Source organism: Odocoileus virginianus, chromosome 23 (assembly GCF_023699985.2).
Source record: "Odocoileus virginianus isolate 20LAN1187 ecotype Illinois chromosome 23, Ovbor_1.2, whole genome shotgun sequence".
NCBI classification, from domain to species: Eukaryota; Metazoa; Chordata; class Mammalia; order Artiodactyla; family Cervidae; genus Odocoileus; species Odocoileus virginianus.
The window spans coordinates 11,121,979-11,149,915 of NC_069696.1; the positions used below are offsets into that span (position 1 = coordinate 11,121,979).

General features: G+C 43.9%; 1 protein-coding gene across 4 annotated transcripts in view; it reads right to left on the reverse strand.

Annotated features, from left to right (window-relative positions):
* EFCAB6 (EF-hand calcium binding domain 6) overlaps positions 1-27,937 on the reverse strand; it is a 241,475-nt gene that overhangs the window by 113,380 nt on the left and 100,158 nt on the right. For all 4 annotated transcript variants that reach the window (XM_070453475.1, XM_070453474.1, XM_070453473.1 and 1 more), the window contains 7 exons: positions 21,017-21,124; positions 18,696-18,801; positions 10,748-10,915; positions 7,832-7,891; positions 7,575-7,735; positions 3,216-3,389; positions 929-1,097 (listed from right to left, as the gene is read on the reverse strand). In XM_070453475.1, the coding sequence (XP_070309576.1) occupies positions 929-1,097; positions 3,216-3,389; positions 7,575-7,735; positions 7,832-7,891; positions 10,748-10,915; positions 18,696-18,801; positions 21,017-21,124 (946 nt within the window). The remainder of the gene's footprint in view (positions 1-928; positions 1,098-3,215; positions 3,390-7,574; positions 7,736-7,831; positions 7,892-10,747; positions 10,916-18,695; positions 18,802-21,016; positions 21,125-27,937) is intronic.

Below are 27,937 nucleotides of genomic sequence, written 5' to 3' on the forward strand. Positions count from 1 at the left end.
CGCTTAGGCTCACAAATATAGACCCTCCACGTTCATGTATCTTGCTTGAGGAAGGGGAGGTCCGGACTGTTTCCACCACCATCTAATCCCTCCCCCACCACCCCCCCAAACTGCTGCCGATGAGAGGCTTGGAAATGAGATTCAGACGGAGCCCATTTCAGTGCCTGGCACAGGGGCAGGCACTAGATAAACTGCAGCTGCTAGTATGATTATTTCTCTTCTTGGAAATATATTTCACTGCCTTCTTCTGAAGGTGTCCACATGGACACTAAAACGTATTAACGGCAAGGCTTCCCTTAAAAATAGCTGCAGATGATGAACTACGGGGATCACAATAGGAATTTTAAGCAATTGTTCAAATTCATTCCTGAGAAGTCTGTGCAGAACCCTTCAAAGTGAGTTCTTTCTGGCATGAACCTCATCCGTTCCCATAAACACATGCAAATCACCACTCTGAGCTTCCCATTTTCACTGCCAGTTTTTTTCCCCCCACTTTCTTGAGGAATAAACCTCAGCTCTCTGATCACAGCATCCCGGGAACCCCTCGCTGGCAGGGCTGGGGGGTGCCTGAGCAGCCTCGCCCCGCACCCCCAACACCCCACCTTGCGCACGGATCCAGGTCCTCAGTGGACGGCCAAGGAAAGCACCGATGAACCCTTTGTTTTGAAAGCTTAACTATCAAAAACCGGCCACATTCACATCAGAAGCATATTCTGAAGAAAGTTGCCAAGGACATTTTTGGCCAGAAGAATCCTTTTACATTGCCGGAAGATACCTAGAAATGAATCCGTTTTGCCCTGAAATAAACCTTGACTGAAAAAAAAAACTTAATGCTTGTGCCTTTGGAGCCTGGTAGCACAGTAAGACAACTGAACTTCCTTCAGGAAAGGAGGAAACGCAGAAACGCAGGGAAACCTTACTCTCCTACCTTCTTGAAGTCACGTGTGTTAATTTTGCCGTTAGGCTCCTTGGTGAAGTCGAGAAACCGTTTTCTGAAGGCTGGGTCCTGCTGCCGTATGCAGCTTTTGAGCTTCTCAATGACTTCATCCTTGGTCATGCTCCTGGTCATGGCTGCTTGGCTCTCAGCGGGCTCGGCTCTAAAATCAAAGCAGACACACAGGTGCAGCAGCATGCTTTCTAGAAGCCAGCGGCCCCCAACCTTTTTTGGCACCGGGGACCAGTTTAGTGGAAGATAAATTTTTCCATGGAATGGGGGAGGGATGATTTGGGGGTGATTCAAGCTCACTGCATTTACTGTGCACTTTACTTCCATTGTTATTACATCGGCTCCACCTCAGATCACCAGGCATGCTCCCGGAGGTTGGGGACCCCTGCTACAGACCTCACCCGCTTATGGTTCAACCCAGGACAACACGGGGGTTTTCCATCCCCTTTCCACAAAAGAGCAGACAGATGCTGAGGTCAAGGGAGTGACTCGGGGACTTCTTAGACGCCCATGGCTCGTAGCTTCAGAGCCAGGCCACCTGCTGTGTCACTGTGTCAGGTAAGCTCCCCCCTCCCTGGCCGAGGTCCCAGCACAAGGCAGCAGGCCAGGGTGGGGAGCTTCGGGGCAGGGGCTGGTGTCGCCCCTGAGGTTTTCAGCTGTGCTTTGAGCTGGCTGAATCTGGCGTGTGAGTGGGAAGACACGGTTGAAAAAGGATACTTTACCGAACTGGGAAAATGCAAAGTCAGAGCCTGCTACACCGCCTTAAATTAAACAGGCTGCTTCGTGGTAACCAGATCAAAGATCATCAGACAGTCATGGGAAGGAAGGGATGTCCACAGTTAACCCAAGTTGACTCACAAAATCCATTTAATTTATATAATACAGATCTTATGCGGTGTGCTCTGTGTCTGAGTGTGAGAATGCATGTGTCTTTGAAGCATAATTATTCTCCAGCCCTCCTGCAATCTCCTAGACCTCATTTTGATAGCCATGAGATGGTCCTGAGAACGGACTTCAACTCCTCACCTGCTGCTTCTGTCAGCTCTAAGAGCTCTCCAAGAATGCCCACGTTTGATGAAATGCTAAATTGCTAGTACTTCTTTCACTGCTTTTTTGGGAGGCAGACGTAGCTCTTCATAGAATATTTTACCTTTCTCTTAAAATACCATCTTTCTACTCATCTATAAAGCAGCTACTATTAAAGTGCCCAGATATTCAAATTGCATCACCTTAGCATTAAAATATTCTCATTGCTCTACACTTAAGAATTTTTTAAAGGGGATATGACAAAGTGAAGTCGGCTGATTAGTCCTACATTTTACCTTCCCTTATGGATTTATTATAAGCTATAGAACAAGCAAGTTAAAATAATATCTTTTCATTAGACTAAACCTATATTTTTCAAAATGAAGGGCTAGAATATTCATCAGTCTGACTTTTAACGGATTTACTAAGTATGTTTTACTGTCACAATTCAATTTGGCAATCATTTAAGTAATTTTATCATTCATGTTAGAAAATGTTAACCAGTGTGATGAGTATATTTTGCAATAAATATTATACAGCAGCAAGGAAGCTACAACTCTGGAAAAAAGTAAGTGTGACTGCAGGGAGGTTAACAGTTGACTGGCAGATGGGTTCTTTGGGAGTTGAAAGTCCTGGATCCTTCCCCCAGGGTATCCACTAAGTTTGTGAATAACCTGAGCACGCAAAGTTGCTTTCATTTGTGTCCAACTCTTTGTGACCCTATGGAGTGTAGCCCGCTGGCTCCTCTGTCCATGGGATTCCACTGGAGTGGGTTGCCATTTCCTTCTCCAGGGTATCTTCCCGACCCAGGGATCGAACCCATGTCTCTTATGTCTCCTGCACTGGCAGGTGGGTTCTTTACCACTAGTGCCCCCTGGGAAGCCCAAATACTGTGAGGCAAGTCCCCAAACCTCCTCTTAGGTCTCAGTGCTCTGAATGCTAGAGTTAATAAGTCAGTGCAGTATATTCCTAAGGTCTCTGCTTGCTCTAAAACTCCCTGACTCTAGTCACTGCATTAATCATTTGCCATCTTTCTTATTTAAATCCTAAAATATATAAATACTGATTTTTGTCAACAAATATTTACTGTCTACCTTGCAGTCGAATTCCACAGACAGAAGAGACTGGCGCACTACAGTGGACTACTGTCCACGGGGTTGCAAAGAGTCGGGCATGACTGAGCAACTAACATATCCTGCAGTAGGGCACCGTAGCTTTAATACATGCTTTTGTTTTGTTTTACCTCTCGGAAAGGTCTGGCAGCGGCTGCTCCTCTTTTTGAAGATGTTCATTTAACAGTTGACCCTTTGGCACCGGAACTGGAGAGACAGTGGGCGGGCGATTAATTCCTAGGCATGCCAAAAGTTTCTTGTAAAGGATTCTTCCTGAAGCAGTATCCTGAAACTTACTGCAGAGTCTGGATTTAAAAAATAATTAGAACACGCCCATTAGAACAGCTGAAATAAGGCCTAGTCTACCAAGCGTCGGCAAGGAGGTGAGTGGCTACAGGCCTCCTCCATGGCTGGTGGAGTGCGGGACGGTGCTCCCACTTTGGAAGACAGTGGGGCGACCGAACGTATACTCATCAGAGGAATCAGCTGTCCCACCCGTAGGCACTTAGCCGGAAGAAACGAAAACGTATGTCTGCACAAAGACTTGTATAATACGTGTGGCTTTCATTGTAAGAGCAAAAACTGGGAACAAATCAAATGCCCATCAGTAGATGAGTGGATCCACAAGCTGGGGAAGGCCATAAAACAGAAGTCTACTCCACAACGAACAAGAACCAACTGTGGATACACAAAACAGCGCGAGTGAGCCGCACAGACATTATGCTTGATGAATAAAAACCTGGCATCTTGTAGGCTTGCCTTTACAGAGAATCCTAGAAAATGCCAAGTCACCTGCAGGGACATGGTGCCAGGGTGGAAGAGAGTGACTGCAAAGGGCACAAGGGAGTTTTAAGGATGGTGAAAAAGTTTAGTGTCTGCATTGACAGCTTGTGATGAGTTCACGGAGATATATATACTTGATGGGCTTCTTCCAATTGTATTATTTAAATATGGGTTAGCTTGAGACTTCCCTGGTGGTCTAGTGGTTAAGACTCCACGTTCCCAATGCAGAGCAATGCCCACCTCACGGAGCTGCAAGAGGCTGGGAAAGTGCTCATTCTGAAAGGAGGGAACAGATCATCTGAAAACCCGGAGACAGCAGAGAGCTCAGAGTCAGCCTCGCTGAGCTGCATCCTGCAGGAATGGCCGCAGCGACTGAGAGCTCCCCGTGGGCTTGACCCTGGGTGACAGGCTTTGTGTCTATTACCTCATTTGACCCTCACCACAACTCTCATGCTCAGCACTTGCCCAAGTTCACAGCTTGTTCAGGGCTGAGCTGGGATTTGCACCCAGGCCTTCTGGCTACAGAGCCCGAGCTCCAGAGGGGCTTGAGGGTCCTGAGGGGCCAGGAAGCCACAGTCTGTTAAAGCAGCTGGTATTTTTCTAATGGCCAGAGGACCCCCAGTGCTTCAGGCAGGGTTGTAACGTGATCACCTCTGTAGGGCTTCCCCGGTGGTTCAGACGGTAAAGCATCTGCCTCCAGTGCGGGAGACCCGGGTTCCATCCCTGGGTTCGGAAGAGCCCCTGGAGAAGGAAATGGAAACCCACTCCAGTACTCTTGCCTGGAAAATCCCATGGACAGAGGAGCCTCGTAGGCTACAGTCCACGGGGTCGCAGAGTCAGACACGACTGAGTGACTTCACTTTGTAGTTTAGACAAAGACTGGTTACATAATGGAGAAGAGATAGAGAGGCTTCCATCTCAAAAATCCAGGTGACTGCATGATCAACCCACTGAAGTTCACTCATTCATTCATTCATTTCCTCGCTTGACATTTAAGATGCCCTATCCATGAGCCAGGCACTCTTCCACTCCTAGGTACTCGGGCTTCAGGAGGAAGAGACAAAGTCTCCACGTTTCACATCATTGGTGGGAGGCACAGGTAGTAAACGTAAACAAATGCCAGGAGCCGTGAAAAGTGGAGCTGCTGACAGGTAGAGAGTAGCTGCGGGGCGTGGGGGCGCAGGTCGGGGGAAGGTGGAGAAGGAGGCGAATAGTGACCTGCCACTCTGGGTGGTGAGATGTCCACCAATCTCCTTTCCAAGTTAACATGTCTAAAATGAAACTGCTGATTTCTACCCCTGGAAACTGTCCGCCTCAGCCTCCCCCAGCTCAGATGACAATCCTGAGTGCCCAGGTGCTTAAGCCAGAAGCTTGGATTCATCCTCACTTCCTGCCCACCCCGCCCCAACCCACACCCCGGGCAGTTCAGCCAGTGCTACTGCAAACACACCCTGAACCTCCACATGTATTCACAGTACGTATTCCTAGAAGAACCACAGCAACAAAGTGGGCAGGGGGTGGTTCTTATCACACTGAAGTGAAAAAAGTGAAAGTGTTAGTCACACAGTCATGTCTAACTCTTTGCAACCCCATAGACTGGGGTCTGCCAAGCTCCTCTGTCCATGGGATTCTCCAAGCAAGAATTCTGCAGTGGGTAGCCATTCCCTTCTCCAGGGATCTTTCCCACCCAGGGATCAAACCCAGGTCTCCCACACTGCAGACAGATTCTTTACCATCTGAGCCACCAGGGAAGCCCCTTGTCACACCAAACTGCTTTCCAAAGAGGCTTTGTCCTTTACCCACCCACCAGCACACATGCGAGAGCCACCTTCTCCTCCTTCCTGCTCTGTCTTTCCACGTGTGTGCAAATTTGCATTTCTTTTACTTCAAGTGGTATCGAACATAACTTATAATTTTTTTCTACATATTAACCTACATTTTAACAAAGCAATAGCAAGCCTTCTGCTCAGAGCCTTTGGCAGATAGAGACATCTCATTAGGATTTAATCATACTGTTTTCATGAAAGGCAGACTTAGTGTAACCTCTTTACAGTGAGTGATGCTGTTTTTACATGTAAGAAAAGCCTTTTTTTAAAAAAAAATTAATATACTTCAGAAAAAGAGAAGTTGATATAAAGAATATAAAGTGTACTCAGGTAGAACATGAATGCCATTGGGCAACATCGTCTTTTTAGGGACAAGTAAACGGAGACCTCAAGAGGTTCCCCTCTGTTGGCCCTTGGAAGCTGCTGCAAACCTTTAACAACTCCCAAGCCTCCTATTCCACTGCGGCCTCCCCCCTCAGCTGACGATCTCGCCTCCCCCTGTGCTGAGAAGTCCGGAGGGGGGACTCCTAGGTCAGCACCCGCCCCCCACGACCCCTCTTTCCACCCTGGCTCCATCTGCTTTTCCTTTCCAGATGCTGGCTGCAGTCTCTGGCTTCTCCCAGCCCGCAGGCACACCAGAGCCTGTCTGTGAAGCCAGGTGACTCCCTTCCTGACCCTACCCTCTCTACTCCACACACATCCCGAGGACCTGCTGGGTCTCCCCCACCCAACTGCTCACCCCACTTGCTTTCTCTGTGACCTCTGACCTCGCTGGCCCCCTGCTCCCTGAGACTCCCTGCCCGCTTAGCGCCAGGCACCCCCATCCGGTCGCATCGCCCCGACCTTCTCGGCCTCCTCTGCTGCGGGCCCAGCCGGGGCCCTGGCTGCCTGGAGGTGCTCTCGGGTCCTCCCCGAGGCCCGCTCACCTCAGCCAGCCAGCCGACTGCCGACCCCAGACAAATGCTTGTCGAAAAACGGACGAGCAAACGGCTGGTGTGAGGAGGACGCCGGGGTCTCGTCCTGGCCCGGACTCCTCTCTGAGCCCCACGTCTTCCTGCAGCCCCTTTTCTGGTGCTTTCGCCCCCGGCTGGCCAGCTCCTCTGCTCCCTCAGCGGCCCTGTGTCTCTCCCACCCGGCGGCTCGAGAGCCCCGGGCGTCCCCGGAGACCCCCTGCGCCGCCCCGTCCAGAGTCCCCGGGCGGTTCCTCCGTCCAGACCACCCGCAGCAGCCGGCGCGCGGTCCTCTGCCCTCCGCCAACCCTGCAGGTTGCCATGGTCATCTGCAGTGAGGGAACGCCGCAGGGGGTGAGCCCCTCCACGTGGAGAGTGGAAGGGACACCAGGCAGGACCCATGGAGCCTTCAGGACACCCTTCTCTTCTTTCTCCAGTATCCCTGTCCCCTCCAGCTTCGGCTAAGCTACCACAAAGTAAGGTTTAAACTAAAATGAACTATAAATTATATATATAAACTATAAGTCGGGCTACCATTTATGGGCTGGTTGGCCACAGCCAGATACCCTGGGAGATAAACAGTATGAAGATTCAGACCACATGAGTCATGGCGACCAGGATGGGACCCAGGCTCCACGGCTCACTCCCGAGTGTCTCCAAGGAGCCGCTGAACTTCTTCAGGCCTCCATCTCCTTATTCAGGAAAAGGAGTTGTAGTGCAACCTCACACACTTGTGGTGAGGACTCAATCATACAGTATATATGCCAGGTTCCCAACCAACGTTCAAGCCTTAGTACAGGCTCAATAATTAGAAGCTATTACAAATACTACCTGCTAACATGGCAGAAAACATGTAGAGAAAGGTTTAGAATTATCAAACAGACTTTAAGGAAAACGTGACATGAACTAATTCTGTTACCTGAAAACTTACTTTACTAAATGTTCAGTTGTTAAAAATGGGCAGAATATGCGCATTATTTTCTTGAAATTATTTCGCCCAATGAGTCCTGTGTCTCCGAGGTCATATGACCGCAGCATATTACAGAAAGCTGATATATTCTTAGCAATCGAGTCATGAATAATTTCTTCCACCTACCAGGAAAAAACAAGTTTTGTTTACCAAGTGGCATGTTTGTGACCTGGGGTGGGAGGTAGCACCCTGGGGCCACATAGGATAGCGCTACTTACTGAATCCCAAGCCAGGAAGAGAGGCACCTTGGTGTCTTTATAGGCGGGTATTTTGTGCAGCTGATTGGGAAAGAGAAATGTGTATAAATACAAATCACTCATAAAGGCAGTGGGAGCTTAGCAGGCAGATGGACTTTGAGCTGTCAGTTTTGTCCCTGATTAGCCGATAGTTTAGACCTTGAGCAGGTGTGTCTGCCCCCCAGCCCCCATCTGGAAACGAGGATAACAACATTCAGTTTGTGCTTATTTTAAAAAGTACAACAAACATGAAAAAAATCCATCACCTAGAAATTAAATAATGAACACCTAGATTATAACAAAGGGGAATACTCTGTATCTTTTAATATTACATAGCAGAATTTTTACTGACACTGAGGGTTAACAACATGTTAACTGATGATAAATTTAAAAGTCACTAATTACCTATCTCATTTTAAAATAAAATAGGTATCATATATGAAAATATATATAAATACATATATCCAGCTCATCAAATTGTATACTGTACATTAAATTGTGTACTTTTATATATCAATTATATCTCAATAAAGCTGCAAAAAATAGTGTGTGTGTATATAAAGGTATAAAGGTTTGGAAGAACATGCAAGGGTGAGTAAAAATGTAACACAATTCCTCCATGACAGAATTAGCAGTGATCTTAATTTTCTTCTATTTGCATATCTCTGTGTTCCAATGTTTCGAATCCATTTGTTTATATTAACATTCACTCAACACACTGCTTTGTGAGGATGCCTAGCACTGGACTATGCTTGAGGGTACCGCTGGCAGTGAAAACAGAGAAGTCTCCGCCTTCCTAGAGGCACGACAACATCATGACACAAACGTGACCCCATGGCCGGTACAGGTGTGTGAGGTTGATGACTGCAAGGTTGGCTTCGTCAGAGGGGTCTGGGGGATTGCTGGGAAGGCTGAGACCTACTGAAGGGCCCCGGACAAAGGAGTGGGAAGGGGATCCTGGCAGGAGCTGCGGTGCTGAGGTTGGTGGAGGGAGCCTGGGGAGCCCGAGGACCTGGCAGTGTGATGGCGAGGAGACCCTGTGAGAGGCGGCCAGGCTGGATCACGAGGCACCTCATCAACCACGTTGGGACGTTCTGCTTCATCCACAAGCCTACAGTCATTAGAGGGCTGGAAGCCTGGAGGCAGACAGGGTCTGATCTAGAGCAGGCAGAGACTATGCTGCTGGCCACGTGGAAAACATACTCTCACATGTCTACAGTTTTGTTTTTAAAGAAAAAAAAATGGATTGATTAAAAAAGAAAAAGGAAAAAGGATAGCTATGTGCAGTCAATCCTAAAAGAAATCACCCCTGAATAGTCATCAGAAGGACTGATGCTAAAGCTGAAGTCCCAATACTTTGACCACCTGATGGGAAGAGCCAACTCATTGGAAAAGACCCTGATGCTGGGAAGGATTGAGGACAGGAAGAGAAGGAGGCAACAGAGGATGAGATGGTTGGATGGCATCACTAATTGAATGGACATGAGTTTGAGCAAGCTCCAAGAGATGGTAAGGGACAGGGAAGCCTGGCATGCTGCAGTCCATGGGGTCAAAAAGACTCGTAGATGACTGAGCAACTGAAAACAGAAATGTGCAGAGTTGTGGTGATGGGCAGAGGCGATGATGCACAAAAGCCCGCACAGTCTCTGTCCCACCGGGGAGCTCTGGAGAAGCTGCAGTTCTCTGTTTCTGCAAGTGAAAGGACTCTGGGACTCACTCTGAAACAGCTCAAGAAGGACCCAGTGCACAAGCTGGGCTTCTCAGGTGGCACCAGTAGTAAAGAACCCGCCTGCCAATGCAGGAGATGTAAGAGACATGGGTTTGATCCCTGGGTCAGGAAGATACCCTGGAGGAGGGCATGGCAACCCACTCCGGTGTTCTTGCCTGGAGAATCCCATGGACAAAGGAGGCTGGTGGTCACAGGAGTCCGTGGGTTCCCAAAGAGTCAGATACAATTGAAGCAACTTACCATGAATGCACACAAACCATAATATTTAAACTAAAAGCTAACCTATACCTGGTAAAAAGAAATCTTTAACAAACATTTCAATGAGACTCTGCTAATGTCTACGGCATGCATTATCCGAAACTAATCTGATTTTTTCAAAGTTCTTAAAATTTTAAAATACTAAATAGCTATTAAAGTTATAGAAGGATTAACAGTAACAAAACTATCAACTTTTCAACTAAAAGAAATAAATACCAAAAGTGTTTGCCACTAGAGGCAATAAGCAGCTGTTGTGTTTTGTTTCATTGCAAATGCATGCATGCTAAGTTGCTTCAGTCAAGTCTGACTCTTTGCGACTCCATGGACTGTAGCCCGCCAGGCTCCTCTGTCCATGGGATTCTCCAGGCAAGAATACTGGAGTGGGTTGCCATGCCCTCCTCCAGGGGGATCTTCCCGTCCCAGGGATTAAAACTGCATCTCTAACATCTCCTGCATGGGCAGGCAGGTTCTAGCAGTGCTATTGAAATGCTGTGAAAAGGAGTCATATCTAGTGTATCATGTGCTGCCATTCAAGGAAAGGTTTTTGGAAATGTCAAAGTTCATCCGTCAGTGAGATTTAGAAAAGTGAAAGCTGCTCAGTTGTGTCTGACTCTTTGCGACCCCATGGACTGTAGTCCATGGAATTCTCCAGCCCAGAATACTGGAGTGGGTAGCCTTTCCCTTCTTCAGGGGATCTTCCCAACCCAGGGATTGAATCCAGGTTTAGAAACTAGAAGTTAAAATCAAACAACTTTTAAACACAACTCTTACTTAAAATGAAAATTAACTCTGGTGGAAAATGTGCATTCAGTTATTTAAACCGCATTTCACCTGCATCTCTTATTTCACTAACAACACTGAAGTTTCCTGCCGTAAAAAGAAAGCAAATGTGAAGTTGTGGCAAAACTCACCTTAGGGTTCTCTTCAATTAGCCCAATAAGCTTGCTGATGTTGACACATCCGGTGCACCCAGGGTCAAGTATTCGCATTAGTTCTTTGAATTCTGAATCACTTATTTTTACAACCATGCAATTTAGAATATGTTGCAGTTCTTGCCCTGTTATATGTCTGTCAGGTTTCTGAGCATGAAAATATTACAAGGGATTTTTTTTAAAAAAGGAAAAAAGGAAGGAAAAGCATGACATGTAATGGCAGCACTTAAAAAGTCAAGATTTGGGGCCAAATAAAAGTGTGATTTGAAATACAAGGACCTCAACCGATGCTCACTGTATAACCCACGTGTCGAGAGCAGTCGGGGGAGAGAATCTAGAATTTTGCCAGTGCCGTTGCCACGATGTTCTTTGTCAAGATGTGGCAAGAAAGAGGCGGACCCTCTCCCCGGGACAGGCTGAATGCTGGTGGTCTCAGAGGCCAAACAGCTTTTCCTGCCCTAACCCACCTGAGGACCCAGCAGCTCAGCCACACTGGGCATAGGCCTTCCTGGAAATTCAATGACAATTTGCCAATTTACTAAGAATATTAATGATGCTTGTTTGCGCTACCACCAACCTCGTCAATTACATAAATGGACAATTACTTAGCGAGAAAAATTTCAGCCACACACCATAAAGAAAGCATGCTATGAGCAAAATACTGGGAGGCAAACTTCTTCTCCCAGAATAAAAAATTACCAATAAGTAAATTGAATATCAAAATTGAGAGAAACTATTTACTGGAAAGGCAGGGGAAATAAAGGACCCCATCTCTTCATAAAAGATATTGTGAATATTAATGTGACCAAAGACTTATTAAGTGATACAGCAGTGTATGAATGTCAACTACAAATTTAGGGTCCAAAACTTGAAAAGGACAGAAGGTTTTCTTGGAGAAAATAAGTAATTTAGAGGGTATGTTCAGGGCACTTTTTGGTGGGGCACTGACCATTGTTTAATGTCCAAGTAGGAATCGTTGACAACTAATATTTATGATTTTCAATAATCAACACTTTTCACTCTCTACTTCGAGTATTTTCATCACCCCCAAAGAAACCTTGTGCCCATTTGTGCTCACTCTCCATTTCTACCCTATCCTAAGGGACTAATCTAGTTTCTATCTCTATATATATTTGCTTTTTTTCTGGATATTTCACGTAAATAGAATTGTACAACATTTGTATCTGTATGCACCTTCCATCTGCCTTCTTTCAACAGGTATAATGTTTGTGAGGCTCATTCATGATGGTGCAAGGATCAGTATTTTGTTCCTTTTTATTCCTGTTACTACTATTCCATTGTATGATATGGCACATTTTGTATTATCGTAAGTTGATGAACATTTGGACCGTTTCCTGTTTGGAAATGAGGAATAATGTTACTGTGGACTCTTGCACACAAGGCTTTGTGTGGACATGTGTTTTTATCTCTCCTGGGCAGATGAATCTAGGAGTGGAATTCCTGGGTCATGTGGTAAATTTGTTTTAAATTGTTAAGAAATGACTCTGTTGTTTTCTGTAGCAGCTGTACCATTGAATGATCCCACCACGGGTGTATAAGCGCCATCTCCACCGTATCAGCAGCACTTACTGTTATCTGTCTTTCTGATAGTAGCCACTCCAGGGGGTGTGATGTGGTCACTGCCCATTTGCATTTCCCTGATACTAACAATGTTGAGCTCCTCTTCCTGTGTTAGCTGGGTATTCCTGTATATTCTTTGGTGAAATGTCTATTAAAATCTTGCCCATTTAAAAAATTGGGTAGTCTTCTTATTGAATTCTAAGAGTTCTCATATATTCTAGATATAAGGCCTTTACCAGAAAAGAATTTGCATGCGTTTTCTCCTAGTTTGTGGTTTGTCTTTTCACCTCCTTATTGCTATCTTCTGAAGCATAAAAGCTTTTAATTCTAAATTAGTCCAATTTATACATTTTGTTGTTTTATGGATCATGCTTTTAGTATCAAATCTAAAAAGATCTTTGCCTAACACAAGGTCACAAAGAATTACACATCTGTCTCCTTCTAAGACTTTTACTGCTTTAGCTCTTATATTTAGGTTTATGGTCCATTTTCAGTTAATTTCTGTATATAATGTAAAGAAAAGGTCTAACTTCATCTTTTTGCATTGTTCAGTCACTAAGACATGACCAAGTCTTTGTGACCCCATGGACTGCAGCATTCCAGGCTTCCCTGTCCTTCGCTATCTCCTGGAGTTTGCTCAAACTCATGTCCATTGAGTCAGTGATGTCATCCAATCGTCTCATCTTCTGTCAACCCCTTATTCTCCTGCTCTCAATCTTTCCCAGCATCAGGGTGTTTTCCAAGAGTTGGCTCTTTGCATCAGGTAGCCAAAGTATTAGAACTTCAGCTTCAGCATCAGTCCTGCCAATGAGTATTCAGGGTTGATTTCCTTTAGGATTGACTGATTTGATCTCCTTGCAGTTCAAGGGACTCTCAAGAGTTCTTCTCCAGCACCACAATTTGAAAGCATCAGTTCTTTGGTGCTCAGCTTTATTTATCGTCCAACTCTCACATCTGTTCATGACTACTGGAAAACCATGACTTTGACTATATGATCTTTGTTGGCATACCCAATTGTCTCAGCACCATTTGTTGAAAAGATTACTCTTTTCACCTGCTGAATTGGTTGAAAACTAATTGACCATCAATGTGAGGGTTTATTTCCACACCCTCAATTATGTTCCATTGATCAATGTCTATCCCATGCCCATACCACACTGTCTTTATTACTGTAACTTTTTCCTATGATTCAAAATCTGGAAGTTTAAGTTCTCATGCATCCAACCTGGGCTGGTGATCTGATTCACCCTAGATAATATACATGTTTCGATGCTGTTCTCTTGAAACATCCCACCCTAAGTTCTCTAACTTCACTCTTTGTTTCCAAAATTGCTTTGGCTATTCTGCAACCTTTGCATTTCCAAATGAATTTTAAAATCAGATTTACAATTTTTGAAAAAAAAAAAAAAAAGCCAGCTGGAATTTTGATGGGCTTTCATTGAATTAACAGATCAATCTGGAGAGAACTGCCATCTTAATAATATTGAGTATTCTAATCCATGAATATTAAATGTCTCTTCACTTATTTACATCTTCTTTTCCTTTTTACCATGTTTTATAATTTTCAGTACACAAACCTGGCCTTCTTTTGTTAAATTTACTTCTACGTTTGTTATTCCTTTCTGCTGCTGTGAATGGAACTGCTTACTGAAGTTTATTTTCAGATTGTTCATTGCTAGTTTATGGAAATATAACCGATTTTTGTTGACTATGCCAAAGCTTTGACTGTGTGGATCACAATAAACTGTGGAAAATTCTTAAAGAGATGGGAATATCAGACCATCTGACCTGTCTCTTGAAAAACCTGTATACAGGTCAGGAAGCAACAGTTAGAACTGGATATGGAACAACAGACTGGTTCCAAATAGGAAAAGGAGTACGTCAAGGCTGTATATGGTCACTCTGCTTATTTAACTTACATGCAGAGTCCATCATGAGAAACGCTGGGCTGGATGAAGCACAAGCTTGAATCAAGATTGCCAGGAGAAATAACAATAACCTCAGATATGCAGATGACACCACCCTTATGGCAAAAAGTGAAGAAGAACTAAAAAGCCTCTTGATGAAAGTGAAGGAGGAGAGTGAAAAAGTTGCCTTAAAGCTCAACATTCAGAAAACTAAGATCATGGCATCTGGTCCCATCACTTCATGGGAAATAGATGGGGAAACAGAAACAGTGTCAGACTTTATTTTTCTGGGCTCCCAAATCACTGCAGATGGTGATTGCAGCCATGAAATTAAAAGACGCTTACTCCTTGGAAGGAAAGTTATAACCAACCTGGATAGTATATTTAAAAGCAGAGACATTACTTTGCCAACAAAGGTCTGTCTAGTCAAGGCTATGGTTTTTCCAGTAGTCATGTATGGATGTGAGAGTTGGACTATAAAGAAAGTTGAGTGCCAAAGAACTGATGCTTTTGAAATGTGGTGTTGGAGAAGACTCTTGAGAGTCCCTTGGACAGCAAGAAGATCCAACCAGTCCATCCTAAAGGAGATCAGTCCTGGGTGTTCATTGGAAGGACTGATGTTGGAGCTGACACTCCAATACTTTGGCTACCTCATGCGAAGAGCTGACTCATTGGAAAAACCCTGATGCAGGGAGGGATCAGGGGCAGGAGGAGAAGGAGACGACAGAGGATGAGATGGTTGGATGGCATCACCAACTCGATGGACGTGGGTTTGGGTAGACTCCGGGAGTTGGTGATGGACAAGGAGGCCTGGCATGCTGCGATTCATGGGATCGCAGAGTCAGACTCGACTGAGAAGCTGAACTGAACCGATTTTTGTGCGTGGAGCTTGTATCCTGTAACCTTGATGAATTCATTTATTAGTTCTAGCAGTTTGTATGTAAGCCCATTCCTTAGAATTTTCTATTACAAGATCAAGTGGTCTGTGATTAAAGACAGTCTTTTCTTTCTTCCCAATGTGTATGCCTTTTACTTCTTTTCTTCCCTAATTACATTGTCTAGAACTTCAGTATAATGTTGGAAAGGAGCAGCTAGAGCTGACATTATTGTGTTTTTCCTGATTTTGGGCAGAGAAGGCAATGGCAACCCACTCCAGTACTCTTGCCTGGAAAATCCCATGGATGGAGGAGCCTGGTAGGCTGCAGTCCATGGGGTCATGAAGAGTTGGACATGACTGAGTGACTTCACTTTCACTTTTCACTTTCATGCATTGAAGAAGGAAATGGCAACCCACTCCAGTGTCCTTGCCTGGGAGAATCCCAGGGACGGGGTAGACTGGTGGACTGCCGTCTATGGGGTCGCACAGAGTCGGACACGACTGAAGGGACTTAGCAGCAGCAGCCTGATTTCAGGGGGAGTATTCAGTCTTTTGTCATTAACTGTGCTGTTATTGATTTAGTCACTAAATTGTGACAGACTCTTTTGCAATCCCATGGACTATAGCCTGCCAGGTTCCTCTGTCCATGGGATTTCCCAGGCAAGAATACTGGAGTAGGTTGCTATTTCCTTCTCCAGGGGGATCTTTCCTACCCAGGGATCAAACCTGCATTGGCAGGCAAATCTTTTACTAGTCATCAGGGAAGCCCAATTATGCTGTTAGCTTTGGGTTTATCATAAAGGCCATTTATCAGGTTAGGGAATTTCCCTGCTATTCCTAGTTGGTTGAAAGCTGTTATCATGAATAAGCGTTGAATTTTTCAAATTTTTTTTTCTGCATTTATGGTCATACAGATCTGTCCTTTGTTTCTATTAATATTGTGTATTATGGTAATTGATCTTTTAGAAGTTAAACCAACCTTGCCATCCTGGGATGAACCTCATGTGGCCATAAACATTTAATCCTTTTTACATGTTGCTGAGTGCAGTTTGCTAATATTTTTGAGAATTTTTGCAACTATATTCATGAAGGATATTGGTCTGTGGTTTTTCTTGTGATCTCTTCTTCTGGGTTTGGTATCAGAGTAACATCGGCCTCAGAGAATGAGCTGAGAAGCATGTCTTCCTTCTATGTACCCTGAGCTTGTAGCAGGCGGCTTTGTGAATAAGCAATCTTTGAAGTCGTAAACACAGAGGATTTGCACATTTTTGGTTAGATGTATTTCTAGGTATTTGGGTTTTCTTTTTTAAAGGTTTATTAGCAATAATCCTTTAAAACTTCTTTTTCCAATTGCTTATTGCAGTTTATAGAAATATTACTGATATTTGTATATTGACCCTGTATCCAGTGATACAATCCAATGATTCTATGATGAATTCTAATATTCTTTTGAAGGTTCTTTGGGACGTTCTACTCATAAAATCATGTGAGCTGCAGATAACAACACCAAGAATGAAGTACATGAATAGGCAGGGTACAAACTGTTTCCGGGTGCTAGCACATGAGCCACACCTGACTTAAATGAAAGTCAGTGGCGTGAGGGGGTCCACTCGGCTTGGGGGCGGCATACTCAGGCAGCACACACAGCTCCACAGGGGGTGTGACTTGGAGCAGATCGAAAGCCTGTCTTCTAAAAAATTCTGCATCCTTCTCTACGGCAGGAGTGGGCCCTGCTTCCCAGGGCCATCCTCTGTGGCCAAATGCCATTCCGTGCCCACTGCTGGCTCTTCCCCTCTGCTCTCCTTCTCCTACCAGGTCCCAGAATGTGACCAAGACCCAGGCAAATAATTGGCAGGTGTGGGGTGGGGGGGGTCCCCATCAGAAACCCCACCTCTGCGGCTCTCGGCAGGTGATGGCTGCGGTCTCCTGCGATACTCTGGAGGGTGAACTTGTCGGCAGTGGGGACTTCACCTCATTCACCTGTGGGTTCGGTCTGGCACAGGGCAGACACTCAATTCCCCACCTTCTCCGGTGTGCATCCATCAGCTGTTTGTCCAGAGGTACATCAGGGACTGTTAAGTCGCTGAGATTTGGCTCAGTAAGCATTATTACAGCCCTCCATTAGCGGAGGTGAAGATTCCACCATTTTTAATTAAATTACTTCTTCAATATACTAATAAAAGCTGAGGCGGGTGAACACACGGGAGCCTTCGTTCATCTTAAAGTGGTGGCCGGGTCAGCACGCTTGCGGGTGGCTCAGTGCAGGGCGGAAGTGTGCCAGCTTGGGAGGCAGCTGGTTCCAATCTCAGCCCCACCGCTAGCAGGGGGAGCCCCGGGCCAGGCACTCACCCCCAGCCTCCTTTCCTCAGCAAATGAGGGTGAAACAGAAAGGATCGAGTGACGGTAACGACAGTGTCTGCCTGACAGAGGTGTCGAGAGGCTGAAGTGAGTGGATACCACAAAAATCACTGAAGGCAGAGCCTGCACATAGAATGGGTTCCCTAACCCTGGCCGGTCTCAGAGAACAGGTCAGTAGGTGTGAAGATGAACTGTGCCTGGCACACCAGCTAGAACATCTCCCCCGGACAAAGCAAAACCCAGAGCTCGGAATCCACGCTGTGCGGAGGCATTCTAGACGGACAGAGCTGTCCCTGGGTGGATGGCTTGGCCAGGGGAACCCAGAGCCCAGGGGAGTCCCCTTCTGTGTTTGACCCTGAGGCAAAGTAGTTCATTGCACTCCTGGTTATTTACTAGAGATTCGGTAACTGGATGTGCTCAGTAAATAACTAACTTGTGAGACGTGGCTCTGAACCAAAAGCATCCAAACGCTGCGTTCTAAAATGAATGTGAAAGTGGGACAGGAGCTAATGTTTAAAGCAAAATCATGAACAAGCCTCCCTTTGCAGGACAGTTAAGCAACTAAACAGACTATTTTGGGAGTAAGAAAATGTTCCTATTAAGGGCTACAAGTTGGTTATGAGCCCAAAAACTCTAGGGTGGGGATGAGAGGAAAGTTCAACAGGTCAGGGTTAGTCCTTGATTATACAGCTAATGGTGATGAGTCACTTCATTCTTAATCTTGACACATGCTGTTCTCATCCCCTGGCATTCATCTCACTACACTGCAATAAACTTTATGTCCCCTATCTTCCCAAACAGACCCAGCTCTTGAGGTCAGGCTTTGCGTCCCTAAGCACTGAGTAAGTGCCAGCATATAATGGTGGTGGTGGTTTAGTCGCTAAGTTCTGTCCAACTCTTGGAAGCCTGTAGACTCTAGCCCACCAGGCTCTTCTGTCCATGGGATTTCCCAGGCAATAATACTAGAGTGGGTTGTCATTTCCTTCTCCAGAGAATCTTCCCCACCCAGGAATCAAACCTGCCTCTCCTGCATTGCAGGCGGATTATTTACCAATGAGCCACCAGAGAAGCCCATAGCATATAATGGGAGCTCAAAAATATTTGTTGAGTGATAAATGAATGAGTATACAGTTTTTTATTGGTCCTGTCGAGTGTTAGCCTTCCTCGCAACAGTGAGTTTTTCACCAGAGTTTCAAAATCTTACAGAGTTGATGATCAGCAGTGCTTTCTTCAACGATGTATAGTGATCTTCATGTCTAAATAACTTCGTGATAATGTTTTCCTTGTGAACCTGATTTCTAGAGTTGATGCTACAAAATTAAGAGAAAGACGGGAATAAGGTTATGTTCTTGACCTTTGTTCTTAATGCAAAAAAAAAAAAAATCACCCTAACAACATCTATACTAACGCTTTATTTCTGGATGGCTCTTCTTCCAAAAAGTGTCACGTGCTCATGTGGGCCCATCTGTCACTCAGTCAACGTGGTACCTAATGAGGGAGCCAGCTTGCACGCAGTTCCCACAGGCATCAATTAGTCTTACAGCCCCATCACTCTCCCCTTCCCTTGCCGGCTAGTTGTGGCCAGCCGTCTGGCCAGTTAAGGCCTTTGGTCTCAAAAAAAGATGCTGCGATCACAGTTGAGACCAAACTGATTAGTGTTGAGATCACTGCTGAGACCAGCACCTCCCTGTGGGGGCACTTGCCCACATCGCCGAGGACACACGTTTCCAGTTTTGAAACAGTGACGACGTCGACCTTCACAAGTGTCCCTCACTGCTGACAGTGGCCGTGACCACCTCTATTATCAGACCCACCTCCCTTACTTGCCTCTTGCTTTCATCCCCCGAGGTCAGGGCCAGCAGCCTGCATGTACGCTTGGAGGCCCATGATCATCCACTGGGGGGATCAGAGCCAGCTTCACCGGGGATTCTGATCACAGCGGAGGCTGAAGACCCTCCTGGCAACATACACTCACCAGCCTCCCTTTTCAGGGTTCACGGTTTGACATGTCCCACGAAATAAAGAATGGCGGTGAGTCAGACTGGCTCTGAACATTTCTCAGATCATTTAGGGGACTTCACTGCTGCATCTATACAGCCGTCTTAGCTTTTTCCAGCTGTGCAAGAACATGTAAACACACACAGCCCTGCCACCACTTTTACAGAACATAGGAAGTAGCAGAATGCTGGGTCTGAGTTCTTCACGCGACTTGGAAACTGGCTTTTCTGAAGACCACAAACACTGGCATGAACTGGGTATGTTTGCACCAGTTTTATCTACCACAGTACCACTGACGCTGGGGCTGGACAGTTCTTTGTTGCCAGGGTAGGAGGGGAGAGTGGGGTGGAGGTCCCATGCTCTGCACTGAGGGATGTTTAGCAGCATCTCCCGGCTGCATCCAGTGGAGAGTGGTAGCACCCCTGCCCCAGCTGGGACAACCAAACATGTCCCATGACGTTGCGAAACGTCTCCTGGGGGGCCAAGACGCTCCCCAGTTGAGAACTACTCTTTTAAAGTAAATAAAGTTCACAGGTTAATTTGTACAGTCCTGAACAAGGCACTGTGGGACAAGAAAACTATAAAGAAATAGAAGTAACTTTACTTAAGAAACGAACTCATAGAACTGCATGTATTGTTGGGGGTTGGGGTGTGAGGGGCGAGGGGCTCTGAATACCTGGAAGGCTGGGGACCAGGGCAGTTCATTAAATATTTATAAACCCTGAGACAGGGATTGGACCTAGTGAAATGGGAATTAACTCTGTGGTATACTTCACTTTACGATGGAGTGTAGTGCTTTCAATGAATGTGCTGAGGTTATAAAGGCTGTTTTTTCTTTCCTTAAGATTCATATAGGGTGATCAATACAGTGTGTACATCAACATAAAACAGTTCTTAGAGTGAAAGTCTAAATGCTAAAATGTCATACCGTTAAGTATTGTTTTATGTTTCGGGGCCCCACCACGATTTATGTGATAACGGAAATCTCAAGTTATAATAGACATTAGCATGAAAATGAAAATAATGGCACTCAAGGCAGATAATCCACAGTATATGCACCAGGCAGGTGCAGCTGGAAAACAAGTTAGCATACATTATTCTTTTCCATATAACACTTAAGAATTACATGTTTATACCCAATTCTACAAGAAGACACTTAGTGCTCAGAGACTGATGTTGGCGGGGTGGGTGTCTGCACTGAGGACATTTAGGCTCCCATTCCGCCTCCATGACTCATTAAGCCTATGATCTAGTGCAGACTCCCTTAATGTCTTATTTTGCATCTAGAAGTTGGAGTGATAATTATACCCACCTTACAGTTTAAGGTAATTTTAAATAAGAAAAATATATGGAAAATAATTTGTAAGCTATACATTATTATGTAAAAGTCTGTAATTATTCAATGAAGACTAATTTGTCATTCAATAAATGAAGAAAAAGTAATTTGAATATTCTCTAACCTTTTGCATATTATGATATGTGTAACCAAACTTTAGCTTAGTTTTTTTTTTTTTTTCTTTTACATACCTATTTCTTTTCATCAAGGGAGCTTTATTGCTAGCTTCATATTGAGGTTCATAAAATGATGTTAAAAATTGCTTCCAATTGACTTTAGTGGTGGTTTTAAGTCCAAATCTGGATTAGAAAAAACAAAGATAGTATTTTAAATTCTGTAACACTGCATGGATTAAGTGCTTACTACTGAACTAAAATGGCAGCAGTGAATTCATATGAAATTTTGTATATAAGGTAAACAAAATAATTTAGTAAAATAATACTGCAAATTGGTTTTTTAAAAGCAAGGAAAAAACAAACTGACTGTACATCTCCATGTAGCATACATTGAAGGGAGAAACTAAGGTATTTGATAAAAATTCTAATGCTCCTGAAATAATTCTTTCAAATTCATTATTTGAAGAGCTCAACTGGCATGCTAGGCAGAATAAAAGCCCCAAGATGTTCATGTTCTAGGTCCAGAAAATAGAGGAATAAGAGAGAAAATCTAGGGTGAAAAGCTTTAGATATGTCTGAGAGTCCCAAGCCCAGCATTACGCAGGATGGACAATGTGTACCCACATCTCAAGCCTTGTGGGAAGAAGTGTTCTACTTGGGCGCTCCTGCCATGCAGGGTCCTGTGTTTCAGAGAACAGAAATCATGTATACGGGAGACGAGCTGCTCAGCCGTCGACCGAAAATGGCGGCGGCAGAGTGGGTGTTGGCCAGACGGCTGGCTCACTCTCAGAGTCGTCAGGGAAATAAGGCAGAGGATCTCCTGTGGATCCGACCTGGGCCACTCTCGGGGCAGCAAGCGTGCGCGTGCACACACAGATACACGGGGTCATCGGGTCCTGCCCAAGAAGGCCACTTGGGAGAATGAACAGATCTTAGTAAAGGGAGGCTTTCCTTCTCTATTTCTAGGCTCCCAGGGGCTGAGGAGGGAAGAAGGAAGTGATCAGCTGAGATGGAGACGCATTTGCCTTCATCAAAGAGCTGCAGATGTGAGAGCCCAGTGTGGAACCCAGAGACCCAGCAGAAACTCTCCTGAAAGGAGACGCCTGCAGAGAGACACTGGGTAGGCCCAGAGAACGCCGTCTCCAGCTCACAGCAGAGCCAGTTCAGTACAAACATTCCTGCTCCCCTTTTTTTCTCTCCTTCCTCTGGGCACTCCCACCCTGGAGGAGTCAGAACCCAAGTTTGCAATATGGGGAAGGAAGAGAAGTGCACAGCGGACAGAGGGGAAGAGTCCATTTGTGCCCCAGCAGGCCCCGACTGGGCCGGGAACGCGATTCACATTTACATCAGGTCTACAGCTTTGACCATGATATGCGACTAACTATTGCAACTAGTAAGCTGGGGCTCTTCGTGTGATTCGAGACAAACCAGAAAAATCAAAGTCTGCTCATACTTTTCATCCGGGGGCCAAAAGAACTAATCCAACTGAGGAAATTTAAAGGGACAGTGGGAAACAAAATTAAGTTGCTTTAAGGCTGTAGTGGGCTTCCCAAGTGGTACTAGTGGTAAAGAGCCTGCTGCCAATGCAGATAGATGTCAGAAACAAAGGTTCAGTCCCTGAGTTGGGAAGATCCCCTGGAGGAGGGCACGGCAACCCACTCCAGTATTCTTGCCTGGAGAATCCCTTAGAGGGAAGAGCCGGCAGGCTGCAGTCCACAGGGTTGCAGAGTTGGACACGACTGAGTGATTTAGCGCGCGCGCGCGCGCACACACACACACACACACACACACACACACACACACACAAGACTGTAGTGCTGCCAACTCAACTGAGGTTTACATTTGCACCCATCCACCCAACTGTCCATCCATCCATACATCCACGTATCGTGCCAAATGACCATCGTTTCTCACTTGAATCTTTGCAATAATCTCATTGGTCTCCTTGTACCTATTGTTGCCTTCCACTGAAATAATTTCACACTTTAATCAGCCTGCTGTTCTTGAAATGCAAATATGATCACTCTTTTGCTTAAAATCTTTCCATGACTCCTCATTGCTCTTAGGACAAAACTTACAGTTCTTTAGTAAGCACAGTCTGCACAGTTGACCCTATTCACACCTCCGTCTTTATCCTGTACCATGCTGCCCCTTGCTCTCAGCTCCGGCCATGCCGGACCTTAGATTCCTCAAAATGCTTGTGCTCTTTCTTGCCACAGGTTCCTTAACCTTGCTACTGCCTTTGCTAACTGCCACATTCCCCCTCACTACCTCCCACACTTTGGGTAGTTAGTTCTACTCCTCTCGCAAGCCTCAACTTAATCATCACTCTCTCAAGGAAGCCTCCTCTTATTTCCCTAGGCAGGGCTGTTTGTCCTGCAGCAGCATGTCTCTATCCTTTATTGCATTTATCACCACCTAAGTATTAGCATCCTCAGCAGCTAACACTTGCATAGCACTTCAATTATGATTACAATTATACCAGCTAATGCTTGATTGGTTATTACTTCTGCTATTAGCACCATGTATGTGGTCATGAGAAAGACAGCGATTGACTAAGTGATTTCATCAGGTGTACAATAAGTAGATTGTCACAGAGGTTTAATGCCTTGCTATTAACATACAAAACAAAGTTTCATCTTTCCTACTCAAACTTTCTTTTCCAGACTTCAAGCACTATTTACAGTTTGCTAATGCTATATATTTTCACAAACTTTCTTTTCCAGACTTCAAGCACTATTTACAGTTTGCTAATGCTATATATTTTCACCTTAAATTTAAAGGTGAAAATTAAAAGGTTAAAAATTAACTTTCTATATTGGAAACATTGTGACTACTATTAAAAATATGATCAGCTGCATATATTATGTTTAGGAAATTACCTTGCTCTTTGGGAAAAATATCACTCTATATAGTACAGAAAAATAAACTCAAAAGATATAAAAAAATTAAACATAAAAACTAGGACCTTTGGAAAAAAGAAAAAAATCTAGGTGTATATTTATCTGATATTTGAATGACAATGGATTTTTGAACAAAACTTAAAAGAAGAAATCACAAACTTATTTAATTACATCAAAATAATAAATTTCTGTATATCAGAAATATTAAAAGTTTGAACCAAACAATAGACTTACAAAGTCATTTTTCATGATGATGCATAACAAATTGTTAATATTCTTAAAACATAAAGTGCTTTACAAATTAATATGAAAATATTAACTTGACTTCTTCCAGTAATGGTGGACTAAGATCCTTCTGGACCAATCCTCTTAGAGATAATCATAATGAACTCTGAGTGTAATACCAAGAGCAGCTACCTAAAAGCACTGCAGGGGTTTCTCTGGTGGCTCAGCTGGTAAAGCATCTGCCTGCAATGCAGGAGACCAGGGTTCAGCTCCTGGAAAGGAATGACTACCCACTCCAGTATTCTTGCCTGGAGAATCCCATGGACAGAGAAGCCTGGAGTCCATGAGGTTGCAAAGAGTCAAGGGAACTGAGCAGCTAAGCATGCCGCACAAGAGGGACTAAAGAGCGGACTCTGGTGGGAAACCTATGCTGAGAAGAGGGGAGTTGTAAGAATATTGTCAGTGCATCTAACCCAGGCCAAGGCACTGTAACATGAGGGTAGCAAAGGCACCAGTAGGGGGAAAAAAAGTGGTCTTTATAGCTTAGAAAACTAGAAGATTAATAAGCCCAGATAAACTACAAACCTAGAGAGAAAGAGAAATCCTGGGAAAGGAGCCAGAGAGGGATCCCCAAATTCTATCTCACCACATTTCTGACTGGTTTCTGAATCTCATGTGATCAGGACCTACTAAAAACTGTAGCTAAACACAGAAGGTCTGAATTAAAGTCAGAACTGCCACCCAAGAAACAGAATATGTGGTCTGAGTTCAACTAAGATAAGTGCCTACCAAAACAAAAGAAACAATACCCATTGAAAAATAATTATGACAGAAGTTAGAGTTTCCATGACTTAACAAACTTTCTAAGATAGAATCTAAAATTGTAGGAATATGAAAAACCAGGAAAATGAAACATTAGTAAGGAGAAAAATAAAGCCAATTGAGAGGAATCCCAAATAACCCAAATGGTGGTGTTATCAGACAAGAATTTTTAAAGCAATGATTATAAGCATCATCAATGATATAAATGAAAACATGCCCCAAAGGAGTCAAAAGATAGGAAATCTCACAGAGAACTGGATATAATAAAAAGAATTAGGCAGAAATTCTAGAATGATGAAAATACTACCTGAAATTTTTTAAAAAATCACTTGATGGAATTAACAAAATAATGGAGAGGACAGAAGGGAAAAGGAGTGAATATAAATTCAAATCAACCAAAACCACCAAATAGAACAAACACAGAATACACATATATTTATAAAATGAAAAAAGCTTCAAAGACATAAGACTGTCTTACATACATGTAATTGCAGTCACAGAAGGAAAAGAGAGAATAGGGTAGGAAAAAAAAACCTTGAGAATATAAGAACCAAAATTTCCCCAAAAACTTGATTAACATATACCTTTACAGATTTAAGATGCTCAACAAACACTAAACAGTAGGTGCACGAGAAATGGCAGGCCAAAAGGCACATCACAGTCACAAAGCTGAAAGTCAGTGCAACAAGAAGGTCATTACATACGAGAGGACAACAGCTTAACAGATGACTTCTCATTCAGAACAATGGAGACCAAAAGGAGTGGAACATGATGATAAAGTGCTGAAAGAAAGAATGGTCACACAGAGTTTTCAGTCTAAGAAAATATTCAAAACTGCAGGAGAAATAAAGACTTCTCTAAATAAAAGAAACCTAAGGGAATCCATCTTTAGTACACATAGTTGAGTCACTCAGTCATGTCCAACTCTTTGCAACCCCATGGACTGCAGCATGCCAGGCTTCCCTGTCCATCACCAACTCCTAGAGCCTACTCAAACTCATGTCCATTGAGTCGGTGATGCCATCCAACCATCTCATCCTCTGTCATCCCCTTCTTCTCCCGCCTTCAATCTTTCCCAGCATCAGGGTCTTTTTCAATGAGTCAGTTCTTCACATCAGGTGGCCAAAGTATTGGAGTTTCAGCTTCAGCGTCAGTCCTTCCAATGAATATTCAGGAGTGATTTCCTTTAGGATGGACTGGTTAGATATCCTTGTAGCCCAAGGGACTCTTAAGAGTCTTCTCCAATACCACAGTTCAAAAGTATCAATTATTCGGCGCTCAACTTTCTTTATAGTCCAACTCTCACATCCATACATGACTACTGGAAAAACCATAGCTTTGACTAGACAGACCTTTGTTGGCAAAGTATTATCTCCACTTTTTAATATGCTGTCTAGGTTGGTCATAGCTTTTCTTCCAAGAAGCAAAGTCTTTTAATTTCATGGCTGCAGTCACCATCTTCAGTGATTTTGGAGCTCAAAAAAATAGCCTCTCAGTGTTTCCATTGTTTCCCCATCTATTTGCTGTGAAGTGATGGGACCAGATGCCATGATCTTAGTTTTTTGAATGTTGAGTTTTAAGCCAACTTTTCACGCTCCTCTTTCACTTTCATCAAGAGGCTCTTTAGTTCTTCACTTTCTATCATTAAGAGTGGCGTTACCTTCATATCTCAGGTTATTAATATTTCTCCCAGCAATCTTGATTCCAGCTTGCGCTTCATCCAGCCTGGCTTTTCACATGATGTACTCTGCATACAAGCTAAATAAGCAGGGTGACAGTATACGGCCTTGCTGTACTTCTTTCCCAATTTGGAACCAGCACACACACTCCTCAACAAAGGAAGGTCTTCAGGCTGAGCAAAAGTGATAGTGGACAGAGACCCTGGCTCCTCAGAAAGGAATAAAAAGAGCATCAGAAATAGCTAAGGTGAAATGACATTTATTGAAAAACACAAATTACCAAAAATGACCCAAGGAGAAACAGAAAACTTGAATAGCTCTATATTAATTTTTTAAATGGAATTTGTAATGCAAACATTCCCCTAAAGAAAACTTGAAGCCTAAATGGCTTTTCAGATGAGCTCCACCAAGCATTTAAGGAAAACTGGAGCGCTAGCAGCAGCAGTAACAGTGACGGTAGCAGCAGGAGGAGGAGCAGCGCCAGTCAGAAAGCAGAGCAGAAGGAAACAGACCCCAACACAGTCCCAGGCCAGTGTCACCCCCGCAAAACAAATTCATAAGAAAAGGCATCTTTAGACAAATTATCACTCATGGAAAAGAGGTACCAAAAAATGTTTAATGAATGTTAGCAAATAAAATCGAACAATATATCAACGGGATAATCTATCTTGGCTAAGTGGGGTTTAATCCCAGGATGCAAAATTGGCTTACCATCTGAAAATCAATCAATGTACTTCACAATATTAGTGGAATAATGGAGAAGTACATGATCATCAGAATAGATGCAGGAAAACATTTGACAAAAATCAGTATACACGGTTTTAAAAATTCAGCAAAATAGGAATAGAAAGGAAATCCCTTAACCAAATCAAGGGCATCTACAAGAAACCCATGGCTAACATCACTACAGTTTACGATGGAATGGTTTCTATCTAAGGTCAGAAATAAGGCAAGGGTGTCTAATCCCACCACTTTTGCTCAGCATTGTACTTAATGTCTTTATTGTCATACCCTACCTAGTAATATATGGCAAGAAAGAAAAAAAGAAGGCATACAGATTGCAAAGGAAGATGCAAGCTTGCCTTTACTTAGAGGCACAATGACCGTCTATTTATAAAACACTAAGACATCCACAATAAAAGTATTAGAACAAATTAACCAGTAAATTTAGTAAGGTCAAAGTATTGTAAGTCAATAACAAAAAAAAAATCAATTGTATTTGTTAGTATTAGCCATGAATAATGAGAAAATGAAAAAAATTTAAATCCATTTACATTAGCATCAAAAAATAAAAGTACCTAGGAATACATACAACATAATATGTGCAATATCTGAACACTGTAAACAACAAAATCTTGCCTAAGGAA